Genomic DNA, 25,088 nt, shown 5'->3' with positions numbered 1-25,088 from the left:
TGCATAGTCACTTTACCCCTACCTACATGTAACTATTACCTTGACTACCCTGTACCCCCACACATTAACTTGGAACAGGTACCCCTTGTATATAGCCTCATTATTGTCTATTTTCTTAAAACTGCATTGTTGGTTAACTTAGGGGTAGGGGGCTAGAAAACACAAAATAATATCTGGGAGTATAACAGAACTGATATAGCAGGCGAAACCCTGAGGAGAATCCATAATGAGCTCACCACTCATTATAATGGCTGTCTATGGGAATATCAAGGGAAAACCTCCCAGATTGCAGTTCCTAGAGCTTCCAGTAGATGTCAACAGTCTTTAGAAAGAGTTTCAGGCTTGTTTTTTTTTAAATGAGCTAGAATTTGTAGTTTTTCTAGGTGGCTCCCATTTTGGCTGTAGTATTGTGACTCATGTCAGTGAGGGCGCGCACTTCGTCATTTATCTCTGGTAATGAACATACTATTCTCCGTCTTAAATTTGATAATTTATTTACATATTAGGGTACCTGAGGATTGATTAGAACGTTTTTTGACTTGTTTGGATGAAGTTTATTGGTAACTTTTGGTCATTTGTGTGCATTTTGAACGAGGGAAACCGGTGTATTACTGAATCAAGTGCGCCAACTAAACTGACTTTTTTGGGATATAAAGAAGGACTTTATTGAATAAAATTACCATTTTAGATGTACAGTGCCTTGCGAAAGTATTCGGCCCCCTTGAACTTTGCGACCTTTTGCCACATTTCAGGCTTCAAACATAAAGATATAAAACTGTATTTTTTTGTGAAGAATCAACAACAAGTGGGACACAATCATGAAGTGGAACGACATTTATTGGATATTTCAAACTTTTTTAACAAAACAAAAACTGAAAAATTGGGCATGCAAAATTATTCAGCTTAGTTTGAAGCCTGAAATGTGGCAAAAGGTCGCAAAGTTCAAGGGGGCCGAATACTTTCGCAAGGCACTGTAGCTGGGACTCTTTGGATTGTAAACAGAGGAAGATCTTCAAAGGTAAGTGATTTATTTTATCGCTATTTCTTTCTTTCGTGACGCCTTGTTTGGAAAATGTTTGTAATGCTTTTGTATGCGGGGCACTGTCCTCAGATAATGGCATGGTATGGCAAATAATCTGACAAAGCGACTGGATTAACAAGAAGTTAAGCTTTTAACTGATGTACATATAACACTTGTATTTTCATGAATGTTTAATATTATGAATTTTGTATTTTGAATTTTGCCCTCGGCAATTTCACCGGATGTTGGCCAGGTGTCCCACCTACCCAAAAGAGGTATCTACACCAGTTGTATTTGGTGAATGTGACAATCCACCTGTCTGTCACAGACATAACTATTCAACAGACTTTGCACTTAGTTACTGCTATTCAGCTCTGCCAGGTGTCTGTGTGTTTCTTTATTTTGTCAGATAAGATTAAATATGGGAAATCAATTTCAATTTACACCAACCTCATTCTCAAACAGTGTCTGAAGCTATCCAGCTCTGGGTTGTTGTATGTCTTTGATTTTACAACCTTGAGTCCTAAAGTCATTAGAGTTGATATAAAGGGGATGATGATTCTTTGAAGCTGGCAATGTGTTCCTCAGGGCTCCTATTGGTGTTTTCATGTAAGGAAATACGAGTCAAATAAATCCTAAGACTCTACAGCTTTGAAATAGTATAATAACTGGCTCTTAAGTAAGTGGACATCAAACAGTTGATAAATTGTTTCTTTCAGCTAAAGAGAACATCAAAAGAGGTGTCAGGGACATCTGGTCTCATCAATCTTGCAACTATCTTTGGTTAATTTTGAAGTAAGACAAAGGCTTTGCATAGAAACAAGTACATTGACATGACTTGTGTATATTTGGTATGTTTGTGGTCTTCCCTCTCTAGAGTGTAGCTCAAACCAGCTTACCAACCAACCTGCTCCCCAACACACACACACACACACACACACACACACACACACACACACACACACACACACACACACACACACACACGCACACACACACACACACACACGCGTGCACACACACACACACACACACACACACACACACACACACACACACACACACACACACACACACACACACACCCATTGTCTGTCTGTGTCTACCACACCATAAGGACGGACATGTGCCAGAGAGACACTGTTTAATTAATTTAGAAACACGACGGACTGAGGCTGAATCATTGAGAGAAATCATGCCACTTACAGTACGAGGGTATGCAGCAGTAGTAACTTACAGTACGAGGGTATGCAGCAGTAGTAACTTACAGTACGAGGGTATGCAGCAGTAGTAACTTACAGTACGAGGGTATGCAGCAGTAGTAACTTACAGTACGAGGGTATGCAGCAGTAGTAACTTACAGTACAAGGGTATGCAGCAGTAGTAACTTACAGTATGAGGATATGCAGCAGTAGTAACTTACAGTACGAGGGTATGCAGCAGTAGTAACTTACAGTACGAGGGTATGTAGTAGTAGTAACTTACAGTCTGAGGGTATGCAGCAGTAGTAACTTACAGTCTGAGGGTATGCAGCAGTAGTAACTTACAGTACAAGGGTATGCAGCAGCAGTAGTAACTTACAGTACGAGGGTATGTAGCAGTAGTAATTTACAGTACAAGGTTATGCAGCAGTAGTAACTTACAGTACGAGGGTATACAGCAGTAGTAACTTACAGTACGAGGGTATACAGCAGTAGTAACTTACAGTACGAGGGTATGCAGCAGTAGTAACTTACAGTGCGAGCGTATGCAGCAGTAGTAACTTACAGTCTGAGGGTATGTAGCAGTAGTAACTTACAGTCTGAGGGTATGCAGCAGTAGTAACTTACAGTACGAGGGTATGTAGCAGTAGTAACTTACATTGTGAGGGTATGCAGCAGTAGTACCTTACAGTCTGAGGGTATGCAGCAGTAGTAACTTACATTACGAGGGTATGCAGCAGTAGTAACTTACAGTACGAGGGTATGCAGCAGTAGTAACTTACATTACGAGGGTATGCAGCAGTAGTAACTTACAGTACGAGGGTATGCAGCAGTAGTAACTTACAGTACGAGGGTATGCAGCAGTAGTAACTTACATTACGAGGGTATGCAGCAGTAGTAACTTACAGTACGAGGGTATGCAGCAGAAGTAACTTACAGTCTGAGGGTATGCAGCAGTAGTAACTTACAGTACGAGGGTATGCAGCAGTAGTAACTTACAGTACGAAGGTATGCAGCAGTAATAATTTACAGTATGAGGGTATGCAGCAGTAGTAACTTACAGTCTGAGGGTATGCAGCAGTATTAACTTACAGTACGAGGGTATGCAGCAGTAGTAACTTACAGTACGAGGGTATGCAGCAGTAGTAACTTACAGTACGAGGGTATGCAGCAGTAGTAACTTACAGTACGAGGGTCTGCAGCAGTAGTAACTTACAGTACGAGGGTATGCAGCAGTAGTAACTTACAGTACGAGGGTATGCAGCAGTAGTAACTTACAGTACGAGGGTATGCAGCAGTAGTAACTTACAGTACGAGGGTATGCAGCAGTAGTAACTTACAGTACGAGGGTATGCAGCAGTAGTAACTTACAGTCAGTCTATTTCTACATTAGACCATGACATTTAAACATGCACCCTCTTCTTCTTACTGAAGGGTGACTTTATTTCCACATTCTTCTTCCGTCCTGTGTTAACGAGCCCCGGTAGTTCCGTTCCACAGTAAATCAGGCCGTAGCTGGTATTTATGATGTCATTGGGTGACATTGGGGTGGCTGCTTTCATTTCTAAATTAACCACTTTAGCAGTTTTCCCTGTGACATGTTTATTGACACCCCATAATAAGCTCTCACCCCCCAGACTAAAAAGCTAATTCAATACTTAAACATTGCTTTATGAGTGTGTGTACAATCAACACAGAACAGCTCCACCGAATCAATCAGGGCCCATTCAGTAAACATAGTGCTGCCTCGGAAGGGCTTTTATACTCCCAAATCATTCCATTATTGAAAGTTACACACCACGCTAGTCCAGAATCCATTCTGATTATTTACTCCGGCTACACAGGCTGAAACAGCTGCTTAATATCCCAGTTGAAAGGCCCTCTCACTTCTCCCACTGTTAACCAGCCATTACTGGGAGTTATGCCCACTCCTCCTCATTATAAATTAAACTTTTCTCTCACTGGCTAAATGGGCCCAAGTTTAGAACCAAGGCCCCTTATCGACTGGGAGAGCACCATCTCACCTCTGGGCTCCCTGTCTCCTCAATTGGACAGAATTGTCTTTATTGTCCCTGTTTTGTATTCTGTATTCTCCCAGAGTTCCTCTGGGTTGGATGACAATCACCGACCAATCGTTTCACACTCACACGTTTGATCTAGGCCTTGTGGGACCCTGCCTTAGGTTTCACTAGTTGGTATTTACAATACAAACGAGACATGCATATGTATGACTTTGATCTGTGCTCCTGAAAGCCTTTTTATACAGGACCTGGTGCTGTGTGCTCAGTGTGCTGAGAGAGGGAGACAATGCCATGCTGCTCCATCTCTCTCTCCCCTGCTCTTTCTCTGTCTCTCTCTCCTATCCTCACTCTCCTCTGCTCTCTCTCTCTCTATTTCTCTGTCTCTCTCTCCTATCCTCGCTCTCCTCTGCTCTCTCTCTCTCTATTTCTCTGTCTCTCTCTCCTATCCTCGCTCTCCTCTGCTCTTGCTCTCCCTCTCTCCTCTCCTCTGTTCTCTCTCTTCTCCTATCCTCGCTCTCCTCTGCTCTCTCTCTCTCTCTATTTCTCTGTCTCTCTCTCCTATCCTCGCTCTCCTCTGCTCTCTCTCTCTCTATTTCTCTGTCTCTCTCTCCTATCCTCGCTCTCCTCTGCTCTTGCTCTCCCTCTCTCCTCTCCTCTGTTCTCTCTCCTCCTCTGCTCGCTCTCTCTGCTCTCTCTCTCTCTCTCTCTCTCTCTCTCCCTCTCCTCTGCTCTCTCTCGCTCTCTCATCTGTTCTCTCTCCTCTCCCTCTGCTCTCTCTGCTCTCTCTCTCCTCTCCCCTCTCTCCTCTGCTCTGCTCTCTCTCTCTCTCTCTCTCTCTCTCTCTCTCTCCTCTGCTCTCTCTCTCCTCTGCTCTCTCTGCGATTTCTCCTCTCCTCTACTCTCCTCTGCTCTCTCTCTCTCTCCTCTGCTCTCTCACTCTCCTCTGCTCTCTCATTTGTTCTCTCTCCTCTCCTCTGCTCTCTCTCTTCTGCTCTCTCTGCTCTCTCTCCTCTACCCTCTCTCTCTCTCGCTCTCCTCTGCTCTCTCTCTCTCTCTGCTCTCTCTCTCTGCTCTCGCTCTCTCTCTCGGAGGAAAGATGCTAATTGAGTTAATTGTGTCAGCTCTGATGATAAAAGACCCATTAAAACTGGAACAGCCTCTAAAGTGGCACGATGTGATCTTGGGGAGAAACAAGTACATCTGTTGAACAGCATTGTTTTATGTACTCTGGTGTTTGACTACTGTGCTGCACACCTATGGTCATGATCTTTAGCTATTTCCTCTTAACTCTGTCCCAACTGAAGAGAAGACATGTTGTATTTCCTCTTAACTTTGTCCCAACTGAGAAAATAAATGTTGTGTTTCCTAGGAACCTCGAACAGGTGAGTGAAGCTAACCCCTCTCTTCTCTTCTCCCCATGTCTCTGTCCCAGGTGGACCGTCAGTCCCAGTTTATCCAGGGCTACAGAGTTCTGTACAGGCAGATGTCTGGCCTGTTTTCCCCAGGACCCTGGCAGACCCAGGATGTTAAGATCCCCTCAGAGCGCAGTGTGGTCCTCTCCAACCTCAAGAAAGGCATCATCTATGAGTTCAAGGTCCGGCCCTACTTCAATGAGTTCCAGGGCATGGACAGTGAGTCCAGGTCGGCTCGCACCACAGAGGAAGGTAAAAAAATCACCACGTTATTTCATGGACATTTTCCTCCATCCAGATTTAGAATAACTGTTTGACATGTTTTCCTGTAGGGCGTTCAATTGCCATGATATCATACATGTCGCTCACAATACTCTGTGTCCTGCTGTGACATTTTAGAGGTATTGTGTGTGTGTGTGGTGTGTGTGTGCGTGTGCGTGTGCATGTGCGTGTGTGTGTGCGTGTGTGTGTGCGCGTGTGTGCGTGTGTGCGTGTGTGTGTGTGTGTGTGTGTGTGTGTGTGTGTGTGTGTGTGTGTGTGTGTGTGTGTGTGTGCGTGTGTGCGTGTGTGCGTGTGTGCGTGTGTGCGTGTGTGTGTGTGTGTGCGTGCGTGTGTGTCCTGCCACTGTGTAGCATGCTGACCTTTCTGCTGTGCTTGATTGTTTATGATTGTTTCTGTTGGCCCGCTTCTCATCCATCACCCTGCAGCCATGAGCTGAGCTGTGATTGGACACAGTGCTCGCTCACTTCCTGCTGGGAAGTGAAGCTGTCACCCTCAGCCTGACTCTGACAGGACATGACAGGGCCAGAGAGAGGCATGCTGCACACACACACACACACACACACACACACACACACACACACACACACACACACACACACACACACACACACACACACACACACACACACACACACACACACACACACACACACACACACACACACACACACACACACAATCCATACCTCCAGGCCTTGGGCCAGCCTGTTGGATCCTCCGTACTTTCCCACTTCTAATGGAGTAGAACTGGGATTCCCATCATTACCTGTTACACTAAGAATAGGCAGATGAAAGTGCTGTAGTTGTACATGCTGTACCTATTCATGTGACGAAGGTGTATAGTAGGTTAGACAAACATGTACAGTCCATGCAGGGGAACACTGACCAACATAAACACACAGATAGCCCAAGGCTATGTCCTCCCTCACTTCCTTTCCCTAAACAACCACATCCAGCCCTGGGAAGAGACTGTGCTGTGATAGATCCATTTATTTCCCCGTCTCAGTGGAGGAGTCCTGTCTCCTGTGACCAGCCCCTGTATGCTGCAGCACTATGTATGTTGTATGTTTGCTATGTATGCCCTGTGATTCCTTCATCTCACACTGTGAGACCACGGGACAGACACTGTGAGACCATGACACAGACACTGTGAGACCACGGGACAGACACTGTGAGACCACGGGACAGACACTGTGAGACCATGACACAGACACTGTGAGACCATGACACAGACACTGTGAGATCACAGGACAGACACTGTGAGACCACGGGACAGACACTGTGAGACCACGGGACAGACACTGTGAGACCATGACACAGACACTGTGAGACCACGGGACAGACACTGTGAGACCACGGGACAGACACTGTGAGATCACAGGACAGACACTGTGAGACCACGGGACAGACACTGTGGGACCACGGGACAGACACTGTGAGACCGGTGGAGTTAGTTTATTGGTAATAGGGGTATGGAGAGGGGTATGGAGAGTGATTTAAAACTCAGTGTACATCACCTAACATTATTATAGCATCCACATCCCCACAGCATCTCCACCAGGAGGATGATGGGATAATACCATTTCTCTACCCTCTGTCATTCACTTTGTTTCTCTCTTCTTCTTCTCTCTGGTCCATCTGGAGAGGGGAGACAGACAGACAAGCCAAGGGGATGATAAATAGAACACATTCTATGGATAGAACATACTCTTGAACACATTCCAGTGATATGAAGTCCACTGACAGGGACTCAGAAGGGACCAGAGAGGCCCATCTAGTATGATAAACACCCAGCCAGCCTGCCTGGTTCTTGGGGAGAGTTAGAACCAGTAGTCAGTGGGGGTAGGAGGCCAACAGTACAGTATCTACCGCCTGCTGTCTGTCTTTTCCCAGCATAGCAAATTAGTTACTGCATATCTCAATAGCTCTGAGGCCCAGATTAGCACTCCACTGTTTAGTATGGGAGTGATGGCAGTGTGTGTGTGCGTGTGTGTGTGCGTGCGTGCGTGCGTGCGTGCGTGCGTGCGTGCGTGCGTGCGTGCGTGCGTGTGTGTGTGTGTGTGTGTGTGTGTGTGTGTGTGTGTGTGTGTGTGTGGAGACAGAGGGTCACATTCCTGCCAGCCATACATCACTAGGTTAATGGCTATATTAGAGCAGCCGCTACTGTTCCTAACGAGAACTGTGTATTGTTTAGTGCAAATATGCATATTCATAAGCTGTTAAATCATTCATAACGTTAACTTTGAACGACATTGTCTCTGAAGGCTGCTGCTACTTAGCGTTTTGTCACCTTTGTATAATCTAACACAGCTGCGGAGGGAGGCGGAGGGAGGCGGAGGGAGGCGGAGGCCTCTAAGCATGGTGGGAGATGTGCTGCTCCGTTGGTGGGGGTTTCTAATATGGTGTTCATCATTGGAGCCGTTTGTCTTATTCCTTCTTGCCTGGTCCTCTCTTGGCCTTTTGGGGGTCAGGGTACCAGTATGACTCCAGTGAGGGATGAGCGTTGATCTGCAGCATGACACGTGCCATTTTGGAAAGGGGTGGGGGCTAGCTGGGGAAGGTGAGAGAGAGGCAACCTCAGAGTAATTGACATGTCAGCATTCTGCTGTGGTTTGAATCCCTTGCCAGTCGCAGCGGAAATGAGAAATACATAATTTTTTAAAACTTTATTTTCAGTTTGCTTCATTGTTATTTGTTTACCCGCGCGCACACTTGGTCAGTGAGTTTCTATGCGATGACAACGATGTGAGTTTAATAATGAAACCTGGGGCTGGTTTCTGCTATGGGCTCTGGGCCCTGTCTCTCAGGGGATGGTGTCTGCTGTGGGCTCTGGGCCCTGTTTCTCAGGGGCTGGTGTATGCTGTGGGCTCTGGGCCCTGTCTCTTAGGGGATGGTGTCTGCTTTGGGCTCTGAGCCCTCTCTCTCAGGGGCTGGTGTCTGCTGTGCGCTCTGAGCCCTGTCTCTCAGGGGCTGGTGTCTGCTGTGGGCTCTGGGCCCTGTTTCTCAGGGGCTGGTGTCTGCTGTGGGCTCTGGGCCCTGTCTCTTAGGGGATGGTGTCTGCTGTGGGCTCTGAGCCCTGTCTCTCAGGGGCTGGTGTCTGCTGTGCGCTCTGAACCCTGTCTCTCAGGGGATGGTGTCTGCTGTGCGCTCTGGGCTCTGTCTCTCAGGGGATGGTGTCTGCTATGCGCTCTGGGCCCTGTCTCTCAGGGACTGGTGTCTGCTGTGGGCTCTGGGCTCTGTCTCTCAGGCCATGTACAAACCCCATCTATAGAGCTGTTCCTCGCTTTAGAGCCACCCCCCCCTCCCCCCTGCTCTCTACCCCACTGGCTTTAGTTCCACCTGGCTGATCGATGAAACCAGTCAATATGTTTACCTAGCCTCGTGTTTCAATTCTCCCAAAAATAAATGTCTTCATATTTTCCTCACGTATGACTGCACTGCTGTACGGCTCATCCTATAAGCCTGTTGACCCACATGCCACCCTGGCTGAGTCAATGTGGGAGTCATAGCTTGACTGAGGAGACTTGTCTGACTCTGCCTGGCTGTTACTCTGAAAATCAATAGCGCTATTCTGTGTGTGAATCCCTCTGTGTTGGAGCAGGAGCCAGGGCTCGGATATTAAATCATAGTGAAATGTTAAAGATGGACATGTCAGACCTGCCTGTTCTCCATGTAAATCCCCTTCTAATGAGCTGCTGCTCTCCCCACAGCCACCTGTGTCTTCCACCTGCTAACAACTGCACACACTCCCAACACAATAAAGATGAGTGTATTGCGCGTGTGTGTGTGTGTGTGTGTGTGTGTGTGTGTGTGTGTGTGTGTGTGTGTGTGTGTGTGTGTGTGTGTGTGTGTGTGTGTGTGTGTGTGTGTGTGTGTGTGTGTGTGTGAGTGAGTGAGGTTGTGTGTGTATCGGAGAATGGAATGCTATCCCTCTTCCCTGACCAGTCTACTGCCCCCCCCCCCCCCCTATCTGTTTCCCCTCAATCCCAGCTCCCAGTGCCCCTCCCCTGCAGGTTACAGTCTTGATGGTGGGCAATCAGAACAGCACCTCCATCAGCATCTCCTGGGACCCCCCTCCTCCAGACCACCAGAACGGCATCATCCAGGAGTACAAGGCAGGTTACTGAAAGAAGATAGACTGGATGTAACCTGATGACTCTGGCTTACTGAGATGCCATCAGAATCAATATAATACTCTACCTGATGCCACTGTGACAGGACGCTCTATTCCTCTGTCTCTCTCCCTCTCCCTCTCTTCAGATCTGGTGCCTAGGGAATGAGACACGCTTCCACGTGAATAAGACGGTGGATGCAGCCATCCGGTCGGTGGTTGTGGGGGGGCTTCAGGTGGGGGTGCTGTATCGGGTGGAGGTTGCCGCCAGCACCAGCGCAGGGGTGGGGGTCAAGAGTGAACCTCAGCCCATCGTCATCGGTAAGAGCCGGGGAAGGGAGAGGGGGTTAGCTAAAGGGACATTTATAGTAGAATGATGTAGGAATGTAAAAGTGGTCTATTGATTACTCATCCATAATTACAGAAAAGACCATTTCACTTTTGACAGATATCGTAAAAAATAAAAAATAATTGAAACATTACTGCAATTAACATGGCCTCTGGGCAGTGAACACAAAATGCTCAATATTATCACTGATTGGGGCAAAAGTATTTACTATTAGAGAGTGTGTGACATGAATGATCAGTCAGACTGATTGTATTTAAACCATACCTCTGTTATTTTGATATGTAGCTGCCGGGCTGTGGTGTAGTTCTGTGTGATTTATGTGGACCAGGGGCAGATTGTCTGATTTCACCCATAACTGATGGCTTGGCCTGTAGCATACTCTTATTTCCCCAATGTCACTCCTATAATCCATCTCAGTTGTCCAAGCCAAAGATTGCACATATATTGGCATGTGTGCTCTTCTGAGAACCAATTCTTATTGCACTCCATGAAATAGTGTCAGGCAGACACGTCAGAGTGAGCTTCGATTGGAAGATCGATCCGGAACAGGGTGTGTGCCTCTCATCTCACATGGTCTATTTTACTAAAGAAAATTAGAGTCTGAGCTAAGCAAACAGCAGGATCACCTGAGGGGTTGTCATCAGCTTTTAGGATTTTGCCTCCCTCCACTCTCTCTGTCTGCACACCCATGTTCTACTATCTCAGTCAATATGTTAGCTGTAATTGACAAGACTCTGGTATTGCCTCTGTATCTTATCGTATCTACTGCTCTATACCTGGAGCCCAATCCTAACTACAAGTCTGTGCATAGAATTCACATTTTCCTGTTGAGGTCGAAGGCATATCTTGAGGAAGAATTGAGCTCTTAGTGAATATGTGGGGGGGGCAAAATGGTTTATTACAAAATGGTTTATTACAATGCTGAATACTTTTTCAGCATTGTTTTTGAAACAATCAACCTGGCATACACACCCTCACACTGGTCCCCCCTGTCCCTCCTGTCCCCCCCTTGTCCCTCCTGTCCCCCCTCCACCCCCTTGTCCCTCCTGTCCCCCCTTGTCCCTCCTGTGCCCCTTGTCCCTCCTTCCCCCCTGTCCCCCTTGTCCCTCCTGTCCCCCCTTGTCCCTCCTGTCCCCCTTGTCCCTCCTTCCCCCCTTGTCCCCCTTGTCCCTCCTGTCCCCCTTGTCCCTCCTTCCCCCCTGTCCCTCCTGTCCCCCTTGTCCCCCCTGCCCCCCCTGTCCCCCCTGTCCATCCTGTCCCTCCCACCCCAGGTAAGGACTTCCGTGACGTGATCATAAGTGGGAACAGGAACAACAGCATCACGGAGCAGATCACAGACGTGGTGAAGCAGCCAGCGTTCATAGCGGGGATCGGAGGGGCCTGCTGGGTTATCCTCATGGGCTTCAGTATCTGGCTGTACTGGAGGAGGAAGAAGAGGAAGGGGCTCAGCAACTATGCAGGTTAGACAGGCAGACTGGAGTGTGCACACAGACACCAATTCTGCACACAACATACAAATTGTACTGTACTTGCGCAAATACACACCCTACCTCTGGGAGCTTGTTTTCTTGCCACTAATGCAAAGTACTCAACAAACTTCCTCATTAGCATCACTATGCTTAAAATACGTATTTATTGACTCTATTGTGGGGGGATATTTATATTGTCTGAGATGGTGAGGCTCAGATGGAATATCTTGAAGCAGAGCAGAGTCTTGGCGCGAATCAAGTTGTGATGTTTGACACATCCCCCACGGTGTAGATACTAGCCTAGGGTGGCATGGCCTGAGTGGGTCGCTGGTATAACCGACTCTGCTGGTCTGGCCGGTCACTCAGGACTGAGCCATGCTGGAGCTGGAGCCAGTCCATCCATCCTCCTACACACCGACCCTGACATTTCAGACTGAGTGTGGGTGCTCGACCCCAGTCAGGACAACCAACCACCATGGACAGCCTTCCTCTGCCAGCCTATTTAAAATTAGAGAGTGGGAAGTAGATGGCACATTAGCAATGCATGTAATGTTATTCAACAATGGCTTTAGGACTTTAAATCAACAGTACAAGAAAAATAGTTATCTCTCTTTCTCTCAATAGTTTGTATTGTTTCTTCTTTCACATCTCTTTTTTAATTCCTTCAGCAATTTGACTTTAGAACTTGAACAGTTCTTGATGTTGCCACAGTCAGTCAAATGGCTGTAACCTGTTCTTAATTTCTGTTTGTTACATTTTGTGTATGTTGTGTTATCTTGTTGGTGCTGTCTCTACATCTCTGTGGCTTCTGAGCTGCTTTTTGGGTCATGTTGATGGGCCCCCTCCTCTGGCCCCCTTTGGCCTCCCTGTACCCCAGCCCCAGTGTGCAGAGATCCCCCCAATGCACTGCTTACAGCACCTCTGCAGGCTTTTAACACACAACTTTTCTGTCTTCTTGTTTTGCAGTTCAGTCCTTCACCTTCACCCCTGCAGGTACTGTTCATTTGTCCGTCCCCCCTCCCCTCCTCACCTCCTGCCACAGGTCCCTCAACTCTCCTCTCCTGCCTACATTATATATGTTTGACAGACTCCAGGCCTTGCCCAATACAAATCAAATCCCTACCTTGAGGTGACAAAACCCCACATTTCACACCTGTTCTCCCGCTGGAAGAGATGGATTGAAATAGCTCCTGCCTAAATTCGTACGGAAATGTTCTGGATTTTTAATTGGGCAGGGCCTGAGAACTGCAAACAACTGTCCCTATCCCAGCTGAGTCGTCAGCCTGGTTGTCATACTGTACTGTGTTGCTGTGTGTCTATGTATGGGTGTTTTGACCATCAATGTTTCAATGAACATCCGTCTGTCTGGTATCTCTGTTGCGTCTCTCCTCTTGATGGTAGTGGGTATTCCTCCTTAAGATGCTTGACTCCCCTCTTGATGTTCCTGTGAGATGTATGCATTGGGCTTGAAGGGGTCCTTCTCTTTCTACAGGTGTTGGTGTTGATTGGTAGTTATATGTGATTATGTTCCCCCTCTGAAATATCCTCAATGGTTACTTGTTTGTACTTTTAATGGAAGTTTTCTTTATCCCTCTTCCTAGTGTTAAGTTGCTCCTCTACTCTATATGTTCTGGACTAATATGTTAATTGCAGTTAGTTTGATAACTGTAACAATGTTATCCCTATATTGTAAATCATTCACAGTACATGCTCTCCCAAAGTGGACATGACTGGCACCAATGTTGAGTAAGCGAGCAATCAGCCTCTGTCTCTCGATGGAATAAACTGTAAATATAGGAGAGAATAGCCTCTGTCTGCTCAGTGTACTCTCCTGGAGGAAGAGAGGGATGGAGAATGGAGGAGAACATAGTCCATTACAGATTAAATGAGTCCCTCAGACTGGGGTTCCTCTCTACTGGTCCAGTACCAGCAGTATGACTGAGATAAGGCCAGTGCAGGGAGGCTGGCTGGGGGTCCTGGCTGTAGTCTTGCCACTCCAGTCAACACATCCTCTCTGTGATACACCCCCTGCTATAAGGACACAAGGCGAGACCCAAATGCAGACACAGGATGCAGATGGTTGAGCTCCGATATGTATTAATCCAAGGGGTAGGCAAGAGGTAGGTCAGGGACAGGTGAGAGTCCAAAACAGTACCAGACGAAGGGCAGTCTCGAGGTCAGTCCAGGCAAGGGGTTCAGTAACCAGATCCGAGTCCAAACAGTACAAAAGGATAGGCAGGCTGGAAGACAGAACAGGTAGAATGGTCAGGCATGTGGGTTCGGAGTCAGGACAGGCAAGGGTCGAAACCAGGAGGGCTAGAACCAAATGGAAAAATGCTGATTGACTTGGCAAACAAGACAAACTGGTACAGAGAAACACAGGGATAACTACACTAGGGATAATAAGCGACACCTGGAGGGGGGGGGGCACAATCACAAGGACAGGTGAAACAGATCAGGGTGTGACACCTGCTTCTCTCCCCGATCTCCCTATTCTCACCTGGTGTTCTGGCCGCTGGGAGATAAGTGATCCACTCAAACGTACTAGTGAAACTGCAGAGTGTATGTGTGTGTGTATTAGATTGTAAGCACACTGCACTGAGGCTAGAGGATCAGGGTGGTGTCCACTGGAGGATGACATTTGAGTCAAGGACTAAAAGGGGCGAATAGGACTGGTTTAGATTTAATATGAAAATGATGGTGGTTGTATTTTAGTGGTGTGTCATTTTAGGGTGTTCGCTAGCTAGGAGCTAGGAGATGAGGTGATGCCCACACAGTGTCCTCCCGTCTGTCTCCTACAGTAAAGCAGTCATACAGGAGAGTAAATCACGGGTTTGTGGAGGCACGCGGCCAGCAGGGAAGAAGATTTGATGGAATTTGTATTTGCTGATTATGTCCTCCCCCCTTTAATGGTTATTAAATGGGATTAATCTGTATTCATATTGGAGAAAGTGCTTATCTGGGCACAGCCACGTCAGGCTGGCTAACATTAAAGTCCTCCACAGCAGAGCAGAAATGTGTCTGAGCACAGATATGGACATCAGAGGCCTCACCACGCCACAGTATCAGCCTCCGTTTGCCCTTCTCCCTCCTCTTCTTCTTCTCGGAGTAAATGGAGAGAGAGAGAAAGAGAATTGTTTATTGGTAGTGGAACAAAGAGAAGTAGCTATAGAGTAGTTGTCAAAGCTGAATGCAAATAAACCAGTGTGCTATGACTGAAGCAAAAGAACAGTAAAGGTTTAAGAAGGGAGTTCTTATTTTAGTTCATTTTCCTGTGTTGTGGTTTGTTTTACTCTCATACTGCAACATGCTCATGTACCATTCAAGAATGATTATGGTAAAGATGTTTTGGTTGGTTGAATCTGTAGTGGTTGATGACACAGTGGAGAGGTTATCCTACCAGCAGCCCCTTTCTGTGTCACACCCAAGCCACTTCCTTCATTTAGAAAAGCCATCTCCTCTCCTCCTTTCTTCTTGTTTTCTCTGAGGACTTTATTTAGCCCGTGCCTGGGCTTGTCGGGAAATAGACCTGAGTGGGGGAGAGGAGAGAAGAAATGTTCAGCCCTCCTCCTCCCTTTAATCTCCATCTAGACAACAAATGAGCCAAAATACTATCAGCTCCTCAACTCAAGCAGGGTTCTCTTTTGTCCTTCTCCCCCTGTCATCTGCACAGGGTGATTTCCAAAACTCTGGGCTTCTTTACCTCTTTTCTTTCTATTTCCTGTGATCCATTGAAGTTTTACATTCTCAGTCTTCTGATGTATTCTTGTCTTCCTCCGTGTTGAGCAGAGATGAAACGGTCTCTTACTCTGAGCTGCTAAAGTTTTACTAGCTGCTGACAAAGACCCTTATTTATTATCTATAGATCACTGTAATGGAACAGGCCACATCATGGCTTCTGAGAGTCATGCTAGTCAGAGTTCTCTGCTCCTAGAGGGATCTGTAACTCACTCCCATCCAGCCCCCACACCTCACATTCTACCTGACTAATGAGCCCTCTGCCTTTTCTAATCATTTTGTTTTTCTAATCACAAATCCGATAATAACTCAAACCAACATTTTTTTAAATCAAATTAGTTTCTGCTCTGATCAAGCATCTTGTCCTTGGGAGAAATACACTACGTGTCACTTTATGCAAACAAATGCAATCTGCTATCTTATTCACAGCATCTTTTTCAAATGTCCATGATAAGAATGGACACTGTGAGGCCTCTGCATTCCGTAGTGCAGCCATCAATATCCGGCCAGCTGCAGAAGACATTGGGAGGACACATGAGTATGGGGTGTAGTGGTCTGATCGTTCACAAGGAGAATTCCTGATAATGAGTGGGTGCTAAAATCATCAGTACCCTCTCTGTTCAACTGCTATTGGTGTTGGTAATACAGCCTTCATGTGGTCATCAATGTCATTGAAACTATGTGAAAACTCAACGTATTGCTTTGTCTTTTCCTCTCGTCCTTTTTATGTCTTGGCACCCCCTCTTTCCTCTCCTCCGCTCTGCCCCCAGTGACGTTCCAGCGTGTTGACGGAGGTCTGATGAGCAATGGAAGGTGAGTGTTCTACCCGTCAACGTTCCATCAGGGACAGAGAGCCCTGCTCTCCACACGTAGAGCCGAACAACTCCACACCTATCATCAGTCTGCCAATCAAAACCCACAACATACACAACACATCACCTCTGTTCTGAAGGGCTTTCAAACCAACTCCCTAACACCCAGCAACCCAGTCAAACATGATGCTATAACATAATGCTATAACATTAGACTATAACATTATACTGTAACATTATGCTATAACATTAGATTATAACATTAGACTATAACATTATGCTATAAGATTATACTATAACATTAGACTATAACATTATGCTATAAGATTAGACTATAACATTAGACTATAACATTAGGCTATTCATCTCATTTTCAACAGAAATCTGGGCAGGGTCTGTTTTGGTTTTATTGTGGGGGTCTTCCGGTTAAGTACTTCAGGCCAATAATTCGCAGCTAGCTAGCTAACTCACTTGCTATCGCTTCTCACAACTCCCCAAACATGGATTCATACAAGACTGGCCTTTTTTGTTTGGTAAAGGGATGCCAAAATAACTGGCATGAACGGAGGCTGTTCATGGAGCAGGAGTGTTTTGGCTACCTGACTTTTGTGAGGAGCGAGTGCAGTTGTGAGGCGCCTTTTGATTTGCACCTCTAAGGATGATGGGTCTCTTCGGATTTGGCTCAAAGCATTGAACTTGAAGAAACTACCAAACCGGCTCTGTGTGTTCCAGTGGCTGTCAGGGCCATTTAAGATGAGGGAGGACTATTTATTTTTCATGAGCTTGGCCTTATTTATTATTTTAGCAATATTGGATGGCTCTTATTCATAGTCAATTGACCCAGATCAATGTAACAGCAATAGGTTTAGGCTACTACATGATACTCTAATTTTCCCTATACACATTGCTACAACCTAGCCTATGAATTAAAGTTTACAATGTAGATGCACACAGGTTGAGAGACAAATTAAAGGTGACAGACAGTGACACATGAACAGACAGTGACATTCAATACCACCTTGCAGACTCTAGCCTGCATCTAGCTGCTATAGGGTGTAATCATTAGACCAACAGTTGCAAACAAGATTTTCTATTGGACAAATTCAGGTATGTTTGTCCATGTATTGTTCCGTTTGCTTCCATTTAAGAAACATTTTCAACAGACTTGGCAGTATGAATACACCTCTGATCACGCATAAACACAGTTCACTTTCATAGCAGCCATGTGGTATTTCTTCTCGCATCTCTCCTCCTCTCACCTCTTCTCTTTGCTTGTGGATATCAATGCACAACACATCAGCTGTATGTGACCAGGTAAAAAAAACTTTCCAAGCCGAACCGCTACACATAGCCTACATCGTTGTCACCATATTTAACCTTTATTTACCGAGGCAAGTCAGTTAAGAACAAATTATTATTTTCAATGACAGCCTAGGAACATTGGGTTAACTGCCTGTTCAGGGGCAGAATGACAGATTTGTACCTTGTCAGCTCGGGGGTCTGAACTTGCAACCTTCGGGTTACTAGTCCAACGCTCTAACCACTAGGCTACCCTGTTAGCTGACTGGGGCGGCAGGTACCCTAGTGGGGCGACAGGTACCCTAGTGGGTGGCAGGTACCCTAGTGGGGCGGCAGGTAGCCTAGTGGGGTGGCAGGTACCCTAGTGGGGCGGCAGGTAGCCTAGTGGGGTGGCAGGTACCCTAGTGGGGCGGCAGGTAGTTTAGTGGGGCGGCAGGTACCCTAGTGGGGTGGCAGGTAGCCTAGTGGGGTGGCAGGTACCCTAGTGGGGCGGCAGGTAGCTTAGTGGGGCGGCAGGTAGCTTAGTGGGGCGGCAGGTAGCCTAGTGGGGAGGCAGGTACCCTAGTGGGGCGGCAGGTAGCCTAGTGGGGTGGCAGGTACCATAGTGGAGCGGCAGGTACCATAGTGGAGCGGCAGGTAGCCTAGTGGTTAGAGCATTGGGCCAGTAACCAAAAGGTTGCTGGATTGAATCCCCGAGCTGACAAGGTAAAAATATGTTGTTCTGCCAATGAACAAGGCAGTTAACCCATTGTTCCCCGGTAGGCCATCATTGTAAACTGACTTGCCTAGTTAAAAAAAGTTTAAATATATTTTTTTAATGAATAACGTGTTGGTAAACCTGCTACAATCATGCAGTAATGTTACAGTGTACAGTCAGTAAGCAGTTACACCGGCCACGGTGGCAATAAATTATAATCGAATACCGAAAGCTTACCTTGACTTGGAAGAATTCCAGTGTTGTGTTGGAAAGGCATAGCCAGCTGGCTAACATAACATCGCTCTGAGCAGGGTGTTTCAGTAGGCTGAACTAGCTAACTGCATTTGTGTGAAACTGAAAGTGGAAAAAATGACACTCTCTCTTTCTTCTCCTTCATTTTGGAAGAAATGTATTTGTTCAACTAGTGTCTTTCTGTCTCTTTGAGTCAACCACTCACCACATTTTATACACTGCTGTGCTAGCCAGCTGCAGCTTATGCTTTCAGTGCTAGATTAATTATCTGATCCTTTGATTGGCTGGACAACATGCCAGTTCATGCTGCAAGAACTCTGATAGGCTGGAGGACATCCTCCGGAAGTTGTCAAAATGACTGTGCAAGTCTATATAAGTGGGTGAGAACCATGAGCCTCCTCGGTTTTGTATTGAGGTCAACGTACCTAGAGGAGGAAGGAAGCTAGCTGTCCTCCAGCTACACCATGGTGCTACCTTACACAGTGTTGTTGAGGTGACTGTAGGCCTTTGCAAATTAGTCTGTTTTAATCAATTATTTGGTGACGTGATTATATGTAGTATAGTTTTATCTAAAACTGATAGCTTTTTAAATGTTTTACAATTAAACATTTTATGAAATTCACTGAGGAGGATGGTCCTCCCCTTCCTCCTCTGAGGAGCCTCAGACTGTTACTATCACTTTGTGGACAAGAGGCCGACTGAAGACCATCCTTTCCCTGAGAAGTGGCTGGGCTATGATGCTCTAGTACAGAACATCTCATCAGGACATCAACAGTGTGCCAATGCCACCGCAGCGTAAAGATGCTGGTACTCAATGGGAGGTTCCAGAACTTACTGAAGCTGAATCTACTCCAGGGTGATTGTCACGGTTGTCGTAAGAACGGGACCAAGGCGAAGTGAAACTAAAGCAACAAAAAAAAAAATCAATAAACAAACAACTAAACCTGACTACGTGGTGCACAGACACAAACACAAAACAATATCACACAAACACAGGTGGGAGAAATATTTACTTAAATATGATCCCCAATTAGAGACAACGATTACCAGCTGCCTCTAATTGGGAATCATACAAAACACCAACATAGAAAATATAAACTAGAACACAACAAAGAAATTATAAACTAGTCATGCCCTGACCTACTACACCATAGAGAAATAAATGCTCTCTATGGTCAGGGCATGGCAGTGATCTTGCGGAATGCTTTGCTGTGTCCCAGGGAGTAGTGAGCAGAATCCTTTCCTACTGGATTGGCACAATGGAGGAGCACATAAGGATCTACATTCCATGGCTGCCGAGGGAGACGATCGAGAACCCCCTCTGGCACCAGGGTCAGCACACTCTCAAATGTTGTTATTTTGCCATCATTGTAAGCCTGCCACACTCACACTATACGATACATTTAGTAAACATAAGAATGAGTGTGAGTTTTTGTCACAACCTGACTCATGGGAAGTGACAAAGATCTCTTATTTAGCCATCTTACATATAAAACTTTATTTGTTAATAAAAATTGTGAATAATTCACCACAGGTTAATGAGAAGGGTGTGCTTTAAAGGATGTGCATAGCTCTGCAATGTTTGGTTGTATTGGAGAGAGTCTCAGTCTTAAATCATTTTCCTCACACACAGTCTGTGCCTGTATTTAGTTTTCATTCTAGTGAGGGCCGATATTTCACTCTCACATAGGTATGTGGTTGCAAAGGGCAGCAGTGTCTTAAAAAAATCTTAGGGATAGCCCACTTTTTTACAATTTGCGCCTAAATGACATACCCAAATCTAACTGCCTGTAGCTCAGGCCCTGAAGCAAGGATATGCATATTCTTGGTACCATTTGAAAGGAAACACTTTGAAGTTTGCGGAAATGTGAATTGAATATAGGAGAATATAACACAATAGATCTGGTAGAAGAAAATACAAAGAAGAAAAACAACTGGTCTTTTTCTACCACCATCTTTGAAATGAAAGAGAAATGTCATAGTTATAGCCATCACTCTGGTTATAATTCCGATATTGTCGACAAGATGGCAGCAGTGTATGTGCAAGGTTTCAGATAGATAACTTGAAAAGTGAGTGAACAACAATACATGTGGTGTCAAGTCCCCAGGTACATTTGGGCAAATTGTGAAGGAAACATTCGCATTCATATTCCATTTTTCATACGAACGTGATTTGACTCGTTAAAACAACGTTTAAGGTGAGGTTTTCACAGATTCCTTTCTTTGTAAATTTAACAAGTGGAAATACAAAATCGATCGCACATGCTATTTGGACCTTTTTATGATATGACAAAGGATTTTATCTAACAAAACGACACTACATGTTATCTCTGGGACCCTTTGGATGATAAATCAGAGCAAGATTTCAGAATGTAAGTACACATTTCACCTTCAGAGATTAATTTATCAAACCTATCATTGTGAAAAAAGTGTTTTGTTGTTAGGTTCTTCCCTCAAACAATAACATGCCATTTTTTGCAGTAATAGCTACTGTAAATTGGACAGTACAGTTATATTAACAAGAAGTTAAGCTTTCAGCTGATATAAGACACTTATATGTACCAACATTTGTTGTTTCTCTAAAATCTGTGAACTTGATATAACGCGCTGCATGATTTACAACTGTCCCATTGATGGAACGCCGATCCTTAAGAAGCGCTATTTGCCAAGGCAAAGAGCGCAGCCCAATCCAGAAATCTGTCAGTGGCTTTTGATTAAATTACATTTTCACAGAACTGCTTGTTGCAATTTCGATGAGGCTCTCTTGTTCAGATATCGGTAAGTGTACTGGAGGCAGGGCATGAAAGGGATAACGAATCCAGTTGTTTCTGTCATCGGGAAAGTACCTGTGTAATTCTGCACCCAAATCACTCATGTGCTTCGCTATATCACATTTGACATTGTCCGTAAGCTTGAGTTCATTTGCACACAAAAATCATACAATGATGGAAAGGCCTGTGTGCTGTCCTTGTTATTAATGCAGAGAGAGAAGAGCTCCAAGTTTTTAATCATAGCCTCAATTTTGTCCCGCACATTGAATATAGTTGCAGAGTTCCTGTAATCCTAGATTCAGATCATTCAGGTGAGAAAAACATCATCCAGGTAGGGCAGTCATATGAGAAACTCCTCATCATGCAAGCGGTCAGACAAGTGAAAATTATGGTCAGTAAAGAAAACTTTAAACTCTAGCGTCAAGCAATCCCATATCCGGGAGCGTAATCATAGCCTCAAGCTCATTAGCATAATGCAACGTTAACTACTCATGAAAATCGCAAATGAAATGAAAGAAATATATTCACTCACAAGCTTAGCCTTTTATTAATAACACTGTCATCTCAGATTTTCAAAATATGCTTTTCAACCATCGCTACACAAGCATTTGTGTAAGAGGTATTGATAGCTAGCATAGCTAGCCTAGCATTCAGCAGGCAACATTTTCACAAAAACAAGAAAAGCATTCAAAATAAATCACAATTTACCTTTGAAGAACTTCGGATGTTTTCAATGAGGAGACTCTCAGTTAGATAGCAAATGTTCAGTTTTTCCAAAAAGATTATTTGTGTAGGAGAAATCGCTCCGTTTTGTTCATCACATTTGGCTAAGAAAAAAAACAGAAAATTCAGTCATTACAACGCCAAACTTTTTTCCAAATTAACTCCATAATATCGACAGAAACATGGCAAACGTTGTTTAGAATCAATCCTCAAGGTGTTTTTCACATATCTATTCGATGATAAATCATTCGTAGCAGTTGCCTTTCTCCTCTGAACCAAATGGAAAAGTGCACGCAGCTGGAGATTGCGCAATAATTTTGACGGAGGACACCAAGCGGACACCTGGTAAATGTAGTCTCTTATGGTCAATCTTCCAATGATATGCCTACAAATACGTCACAATGCTGCAGACACCTTGGGGAAACGACAGAAAGTGTAGGCTCATTCCTGGCGCATTCACAGCCATATAAGGAGACATTGGAACACAGCGCCTTCAGAATCTGGGCCATTTCCTGTTTGAAATTTCATCTTGGTTTCGCCTGTAGCATAAGTTCTGTGGCACTCACAGATAATATCTTTGCAGTTTTGGAAACGCAGAGTGTTTTATTTCCAAAGCTGTCAATTATATGCATAGTCGAGCATCTTTTCGTGACAAAATATCTTGTTTAAAACGGGAACGTTTTTTTATCCAAAAATTAAAAGAGCGCCCAATATATCGAAGAAGTTAAGCTCGTCTCTATTCAAAAAAACGCATTAATACTTTGCCCCTTGATAACCAGCGCACTTCTGTATGTTGTAAAATCATTACATGGTTACTGCCCATATCATTGCATAGTGCAGAAAATACACGAGAGTTCAGGGGCCTTGCTTTAGCAAAGTTAACCATTTTCATTGTAGTGTCCAAAACATCTTTCAAGCTGTCAGGCATTCCCTTGGCAGCAATAGCCTCTCGGTGGATGCTGCAGTGTTACCCAAGTGGCGTCAGGAGCAACTGCTTGCACGTGCGTTACCACTCTACCATGTCTCCCTGCCTTGGCTTTTGTGCCATCAGTGCAGATACCAACACATCTTGACCATCAAACTCTATTTGATGTCACAAAGCTGTCCAGTACTTTAAAAATATAATTTCCTGTTGTCCTGGTTTCTAGTGGTTTGCAGAAGAGGATGTCTTCCTTAATTGACCACTCATTAACATAATGGGCATATACCAGGAGCTGTGCCAGGCCCCCCACGTCTGTTGACTCATCCAGCTGCAACACATATAATTCACTGGCTTGTATTCAAAACAGTAATTGTTTCAAAACATTTCCTGCCATGTCACTGATGCATCATGACACTGTGTTGTTTGATGAAGATATTGTCTGTATAGGTTTCACATTTCACATTCTTAAAATAAAGTGGTGATCCTAACCGAAAACATATTTTTACTAGGATTAAATGTCAGGAATTGTGAAAAACTGAGTTTAAATGTATTTGGCTAAGGTGTATGTAAACTTTCGACTTCAACTGTATATATAGTTTCCTATTTAATCTGAATAATTTGAATGTTCATACATTCTAAATATACTGTAGCTTTGCCTGTTCCTGATGATTGCAGGCATTCAATCGGTGTCATGCCTTCTTCAATCTATTTAAACATTTTAAAAATCAACATCAATATGTATCTTGCAGACCAAGTTTATCAAGTGCCACACTGAAAATCAAACCCAGAATCAAACTGAAACACATTTGAAACCCTTAGACATGCCTCCTCGTCCTTCATTTCAAAATGTTAAGTATCAAAGAAAATGTCAAGTAAGTGGAATTTCATAGTGTTTTCATTAACACTATAATTTGCCAAGTGCAAGATGAGTTATGGTATGCTTAGGTAAGTTCATGAAATGCCATATGAAAATGAAGAGCCATACAAGGTACAATTAAAATATTAATAAATCATAAGGAGTTATCTGTAGGCATTAGATAAACATGTATGAAGAGAGCTGCACAAGGCAAGACAGAAAAAACACGCCAATTAAGAGTTATGCTTAGATAATAAGGTAGAGCTGACAGAGAGAGCTTTACAAGGCACAACTATTTCAAAACACAAGTTATTAGGCCCGAGCCTTGATACCACATAGATGAATATATTTGGAGCACAGAGTTAGTCTACCTGACTGGAACTCATCTACTCTCCTTGGCAGCATATGTGTGAAATAAAATGCCTTCAGTTTAGGGATAACATCAGCACAGAACTTCACATCAAAAGTCACATCAATAACAACCTGCTCGGATGGACTCTAGATCAGCAGTTTGCATCTCTCCAGTCCTGTGCAGAGCATGCCCATTTGCATCTGCATGTAGTACCCAAGGGTTCCATTAGCTTTCCGCTGAGGAACCCCATCCGCCAGCTTCACATCAGTGAGTTTGCCAGAGAACAGTTCAGTCAGGGACTCACACTTCTTACTCAGAACAGGACATTTGATTTCTAGAAGTTCTTGAGAGTTTAACACTCCGTCTGGGCTTGCAGAAAGACATGTCTCCTTGACACTCACCACTGTGCCTCTACTCTCCAGCCATGTGTAGGCCACCTGCTCATTCTCCTTGTGGTTGCTGAGTTCCCATGGAACAGGGGGTAGAAATGCACAAAGTTGTCGGGATATGTTGAGATGCGCACAGGAACCTTCTTTGCTGAGCTAGCAGTGGTGGGAAGTTTACGAGCGTCATACCACGATTGGGAGGCACTCTGTGGATTGGTGAAGTCCTCCAAGCTGGCTCATTTATACTCCTCCAGCTTAACATAAATGTCATAAAATGACAAGCGTTTCTGACACAGCATGGTTCATGCCGTGTTCACCATGAGGCTGATGTAGCTGTGTTGCTGCGGCTGGAACTTGATGACTGTTTGGTTTAGCTTTGATGTACTTGTGCAGAAAGCTCCCTACTCGAACCT

At 44.9% G+C, this 25,088-nt stretch overlaps 1 protein-coding gene across 1 annotated transcript in view; it reads left to right on the top strand.

The window, feature by feature from the left end:
- Positions 1-25,088, top strand: part of robo2 (roundabout, axon guidance receptor, homolog 2 (Drosophila)) — a 428,769-nt gene that overhangs the window by 342,385 nt on the left and 61,296 nt on the right. The window contains exons 15-19 of the mRNA XM_064985273.1: positions 5,677-5,908; positions 9,929-10,053; positions 10,199-10,370; positions 11,670-11,858; positions 16,376-16,418. Of these exons, the coding sequence (XP_064841345.1) occupies positions 5,677-5,908; positions 9,929-10,053; positions 10,199-10,370; positions 11,670-11,858; positions 16,376-16,418 (761 nt within the window). The remainder of the gene's footprint in view (positions 1-5,676; positions 5,909-9,928; positions 10,054-10,198; positions 10,371-11,669; positions 11,859-16,375; positions 16,419-25,088) is intronic.

The sequence above is a fragment of the Oncorhynchus masou genome, chromosome 13 (assembly GCF_036934945.1).
Source record: "Oncorhynchus masou masou isolate Uvic2021 chromosome 13, UVic_Omas_1.1, whole genome shotgun sequence".
Lineage (NCBI taxonomy): Eukaryota > Metazoa > Chordata > Actinopteri > Salmoniformes > Salmonidae > Oncorhynchus > Oncorhynchus masou.
This window is presented reverse-complemented; position numbering and strand designations above follow the sequence as displayed.